At 36.8% G+C, this 6416-nt stretch overlaps 1 protein-coding gene across 1 annotated transcript in view; it reads right to left on the minus strand.

The window, feature by feature from the left end:
* Window positions 1-4852: 4852 nt before the first annotated feature.
* Window positions 4853-6416, minus strand: part of hopx (HOP homeobox) — a 7703-nt gene continuing 6139 nt past the window's right edge. Inside the window, exon 2 of the mRNA XM_037675627.1 lies at window positions 4853-5157. Coding sequence (XP_037531555.1) covers window positions 5080-5157 — 78 coding nt within the window. The 3' untranslated portion in view covers window positions 4853-5079. The remainder of the gene's footprint in view (window positions 5158-6416) is intronic.

The following is a 6416-nucleotide window of genomic DNA, read 5'->3' on the forward strand; positions in this document are numbered from 1 at the left end:
TATTTTGGCCCTATCAACTGATAAAGATGCCTCTTTAAGACGTTAATCGAGGATTGCTTTGGGGACGGTTGGATGCCTGGGTGTCTCGGCTCCTGCTTATTAAGTGCTTTTGAATGTATGAGGACTGAAGACACAATACTGCATAACTGAAACCCCATGAACCATTTTAGGAAAGCCTAACCACTAATCTGTATTAAAAGGTATTTTCTAACTTGTTCTCATTGTTCACACCTGGACGATCCATTTACAAATGAACAAAAATAAAGTAATACTTGGACGTTTCACTGAAAGTCCCCCCTGAGAAAGCATCTGGAAACAGTCTGAAACACTTTTGACCATCTTCTGTCAGCTTCAAGCACAACCAAACGACCGTTGTTGCAGTTTTATGGCTCTTATCTAATCTGTCGGACAGCTCAAAGCACTTTTACCTCACAAGACGTATTCACGGGTGTTTGCTCAAGGTGTGATGGGGGAAAACGGGATGAATCGCTAACCGTCCGATTAGCAGACAACCGTTCTCCCTCCTAAACCAGAGCCACCAAAATTGACATACAGTACCTTAAACATGACACATCACATCAAACATCACCAGCTGCTGTGCATAAGTAAATAAACACGAAGATGCTTTGAATGACATGGCTGCACTTTTGTGAACAGCACCAACAATTAACCATGATTTTGTGCAGAAAAACTAAATTTTTGCCACTTTCTCTGCATTCTGTTGGAGCTGTTTTCTCCAGTGGTGTAGTCTACATTTTTGTAGTGGGTATAATGTGCTTAGAAACCAAAGTACACTGGTTAGTACAATGTAACCGTCAATTTATGTTGATTTTTAAGCATATTGAACATTTCCAAATTTCGCTGTTGATTATATTTGAATAAATGAACAACAGACTTTGTACAACAGTTGGTTTTGTATTAAAAACATGTCAAAGAATTTATAAAACAGTATCAAAGCAAAATAAGTTCAAGTATTAAGTAGTAAGTACAGAATTATACAATAATTTGCTGGATAAGCGAATGTAATAAACAAGCGCTGTATACAAATAGATTGTTACGGAAGCATTTAACTGCTGTTTAACGCATCAATGACACGTGTCTAATATGTCATGCATCATTGGGCACTTTTAAATGGTTATACTGAAAATCTTAAGCTTTTCTAGTGGGTATACTCCGTATGCCCGTGTATCGCGCAGACTACACCACTGGTTTTCTATACCAGCTGGAGAATCCTGATATCGAAATCGGATTTGAGGTTTTCTCTTTCAAATGACGTCAAGAAATCCTCATTCGGATATGCTAAAAATAAGATTCAGACCAATTTTTCAGGGTTATTCCTGATTTGCAAGACAAATCAAAGTGTATCTGGAGCCGTTCGTGATATCAGGATGATCTAAGTCGGTTGGTACCCAACCCTGGTCCTTGAGGAACACCATCCTGCATGTTTTAGTTGTTTCCCTGCTCCATAGCACCTACCAGGTAATTCAGTGATTTAATTACTACTTCATGTTCTGCAGAAGCGTGTTAATCACCCATTTATTAAAATCAGGTGTGTCGGAGCAGAGAAACAACTAAAACATGCAGGATGGTGTTCCTCAAGGACCACGGTTGGGAACCCCTGACTTAGAAAACTGGAATCTGAAAACATGTTCTGTTTAGTTTGTCCAAATATGACTTAATCTGTTTTGATGTGATGGGTCACAAACATACATACATACATTTTTGCAAAAAACAACTTCCAGAAACTCCTAAAGTAAAAGCACCGTCCAGCTCACAGAGCATGTTCTCATAAAGTATTCTGCTTCCGTTGTGCTAAATTGTGCGGAGGCAGCACACGGCCAAAGGTTTGATGTAAGGAATAATTGATTCCAAACGGAAAAATGCAGCTTCAGTTCTCTGTCAGCATGAAGGGAATGTAAGAGGCTGGAAACTGAATTGCTGCTTGAAACAAACTTCCTGCAGCTGTTCTGCAAAATGCAACTCCACTAAAGTCAAACGCTATGATGATTAAAAATAAATAAATAAAACGTTCACTTAATCCTTGAAAGCATTAAGTGATGCTAAGCAGTTCAAACTATTAGATTGTTGATTTCTGAGCGAGCAGAGGGAGGGGGTCTGAGAAATGAAGTGTTTTCAGCAGGGAATATAAAAAATGTGCTTGTTTTTCTTTACTGGGTGTGACTTTTCATTTCACACTCTGTTGGACGGAGGAAATAACCTCCAGGCTCGGAAAACAAATCCCTGTGTGTGTCTATATTTAAACTCGCAGGGTTCTGTAGAGTTCTGACCGTTAATTCTGAACCCAAAGAGGGAGTACCGACACTGTCAGTTAATAATTCATGAATGCTGCAGTGTGAACGCCCGTACAAAGCAGCAGTGTGTGCTTTATGAGCAGTTGTCCTACCTGTTGGGTCGGTGTGCGTTTCCCACGATCAGAGCGTGTTTTTAAAAATATCTTTTTAAATTTTACTCCCGGCTTGTTGGCAGAAAACATAATTTCCTCCCTCAGATCTCCTCCAGGCTCGTTCCTCTGCTGTAAACGAAGAATCTGGGCCTTTCCCTCACAGTTTTCACAGATTAGTTGTCTTTAAAACTGGTCAAATCTGACTTTATTGCATTAAAGTTTAGTAAACGTTAAAAAAATGGGTCATGCTTTTAATTCAAACTAATAAAATTAGTGTGTAGAACTGTAGTTATTGTCCACGCATGACACAAAACCACCTGTAGACTTTGTGCAAAGACAATGATGGTCTAGTTTTTACATGAGAAACTATGAAATGGTAAAACTCAAGGAGCAAAATTTAAATTTAACAACAATAAAGGATTAAGTTAATTACTTTTCGATTTATTTTTCAAAAATATCCAACAGTTGAACTATAGTTGAGTAAAATGTCTGGATTTTTTAAATTTTTTTGCAACATACCTTCTTCTCTATTAATTGCATAAAGTTATTTTATTTTATTCCCTTATTACTTTGAGGTTTGACTGACATAATCTCTAACTACACAGTATAAATTAGAATTAGCTTTGTCATTTCACCGAAGCACAATGAAATTACATTCCAGTACAGCCCGTCCGAGAAAACATAAACAAACAGACATGGGGAGACGGAGGTGTCTGAGGCCGCGGCCTTCTGGAGGCGCTGCCCTTTTCATTTAGATAAGAAAAAGAGAAACACGAGGGGAGGTATAAAAAAATCATATCTCATACTGTGTCTTGTACAGTGAAAGTTGCAAAACAAAACCTCAGCACAGAAACAGCAACATACTGATGATGTCCTAATACATTTATGCATGACGAGACCAACGAAGGCGGTGAGTTGTCCATGGACACTGCCAGATAGTTCCATAGTCCTGATAAGACATGGTGCTGTATCAGCCGACTCAGCTCTGATACAGGTCCACAGATGTCCTCGGGAAGGGAGTGGGGGGGTTGCAAAGCTTCTTGTTCACATACCGTTTTGAGATAGTTGGCCAAACAAATAACCAATTTACTATAAATTAAGCATGTCAACATGACTCGAACAGGCTAACAGTTAGCGTGTTTCATTTAAACTAAGGCAATTGTCTCAAACATTGAGATTTAGAATATAAACATGAAAAAAAACAACTGATTTTCTCATTTAACTGGTTAAATGCTGATTACTGGTATTTTCTTTTCATCTTAACTTCAAAGTAAGCTTCAACATATGTCCAAACGAACAAGCTAACAAGCTAATATTAGCATTTAAATTAAGATAACAGCTTATTGCTTTCAACACTGACATTTAGCACATAAACGTGGAATTTAAAAACCAAGATTTTACTATTTCACGTGATATATGTTGATTACTGGCATTTTCTTTCCATTCTAAGCTTATAAGATGGAAATGTATCTCCAAACACATAAGCTAATGTTAGCGTTTATGCTAACCCTGACCAGATTATATTCATGTTAACAGCAAACGTTAACATGTAAAATTGTTGTTAGTGTACAAAACTCCTGGTAACGTCTTGGCAGTGGTAAAATTTGGAATATTCGCACATATAAGGTTTTAAGTATCATATTTGGCTCAAGCTAACATTTAGCATTTAGTGCTATCTTCAAATTTCAACTACAGATGGACTTGAGGTGATTTTATCAATTCTATTTAGTTACAGTTTAAATAAAAGGATGGTTATTGGGAAATGTTTAACAGTACCATGAATTTGTTTTGCACTTTGTGCAGCTGTATAACTTGATTGTGTGTACTATGAGGGCCGCAAATGAAAAAACAAGACACATTTTTCCCTGCTGTGGTTTGCAGTTCAAATTTGTCAAATTTTCACTTTATTTTTGTTTGTTTCATGAGATGGCAAAACAAATATATTCTGTATAAACCTTGGAGGGCTCAGTGATAGTAAAACTATTATGTGGGAATAGTTTGTGACTTTATGGTTTAAATGTTTTTGTGCATCTCAATCAGGAAGCAAATAAAATTCTTGCAGAAAAGTAAAAACACAACATCTTGGTGGCCTAAATGTCTAACGCTCGATGAGATCATTTCCCTTTGACAGCACTCAGTCGTGAGAAATCAAACGAGAACATTGAAGTGACATCACTCGTCTTTATTTTAGTGCAGTGCATAATCTCATACCTCTGTGCTGTAATGGAATATTCCAGATTCAACTACAGCGGTTCTGATAGTGTCAGCTGATTCCAGCAGCACCTATTGTAGTCCTTGCTTGCGTCTTTTATAGTCATGGGAATGACCAGACGTCCAACTGCTGACAGACCTACACGCAAACAAAGCAATGGAAACAAAAGCGCCTCTCTAAAACACAAACCCCTATTGTATTATCCTGCATCCTGTGTGAATTTGAACCCCCCCACAAAACAAACACGAGTCAGTTTACCTTAAAATAATAAGTTTACTTCAATAAACATGGTAGTTAACTTGGCAACAACACACACAAACCTTCACATTTTACAAGATACAATAGCTTTATGGGTACAAAAAGAGGGATATACAGTTGGAGAGGGAACAGGGAGGATCAGCCAGTCCATGAAGAAAACACAAGGTCAGCAAAGAGCTTCGTGCAACCAGGAGGTCAGAAGATCTTAGTCCAGCACTGATCCCAGTTTAGGGGGAAGACCTTCAGCCTGCCTCCACTGAGCGTTACGCTGCTTGAACCATTGCTGCAGGAGAAAAACAAAAATGAAGCCATCAGAAACATGTGATAAGTTATGAGCCTGAAACACAAAGAGTGGTGACGTAAACGGCCTCTTGTCACAAAAAAGTACAGCGATGACATAAATATCCCTGAGAAACTAGAAGCGGTGTTGCCAAAACTTCACCAAAGGCTCCTTAAAATACAGTTTATCCACAGGCCTCGTGTTGCATTTAAACCCAAACAATAAGTTGGTGACTTGAAAGCAACACTACAGCAAATCCCTAATGGGAAACCTAATCAGACCTCTTGTGTGTCTTATTGTGACAAGTTTTTAAAAATGACACATGAGCTATGTACAGTACGTACAGAAACATGAAGCTGTTATTTGGAAAAACTGCAATATCTCTTTGAATACACAAAGTAAGAACATATATTTACCCAGTACTCTCCTCACATAGTTAGCTTTGCCTACTAGGATACACTGTTCTTCACCCTTGATTTACTTTAATCTGATCTTAATCTGGCTATAATCAACAGATTATACATATTGCTATTTACTCTCACAAATGCTCACTGGATGAGTTCACCACTTGCTCACATTAATATTGTAGCATTTTGTGCTAAAACTAAAATGAACATTTTAACCTTCAAAATTACAATTTCCCATTTGAATACTAATGTTTAAATTTTACTATTTTACATTTGTTTTAAAAATGATCATTTACTATTCATTCCTGCTTTAATATATGTTAACATCTACCCAATCATTTAGCGTTTAAGCATGCTAACATTAGCTTGCTAGCCTTTATGTTATTGACAATTACCATTTACTATTTATCTTAAATTTAAGAAATGTTAACATCTTGCCAAACATTTCTTTTAGCATGATAATGTTGGCTTTTATTTTATTGACAAATAGTTATTATAGTTATATTTTAGTATTTTATTGCCATTCATATATCTTTAGCCTGCTAACATTAGCTTGTTAGCCCTTGTGTTATTGACAAATATTATTTATTCTGAATTTAAGAGATGTTAACAGCTTGCCACATGTATCTTTTAGCATGCTAATGTTTGCATGTTAGCTTTATTTTTATTGAAAAATAGTTATTATATAGTAGTCCCTCGTTTATCACGGGGGATCTGTACCCTGAAGCCCCAAGATAAGTGAAAAACCACAAAGTAGGAATAGTAGTTTATTTTATTATTTATATAGATATATATTAAGGCGTTTTACACCCTTCCCATACTCTTGCAATATTCTAAACAATGTTTCTAAACTCT

The sequence above is a fragment of the Nematolebias whitei genome, chromosome 4, assembly GCF_014905685.2.
Source record: "Nematolebias whitei isolate Nwh7 chromosome 4, NemWhi1, whole genome shotgun sequence".
NCBI lineage: Eukaryota > Metazoa > Chordata > Actinopteri > Cyprinodontiformes > Rivulidae > Nematolebias > Nematolebias whitei.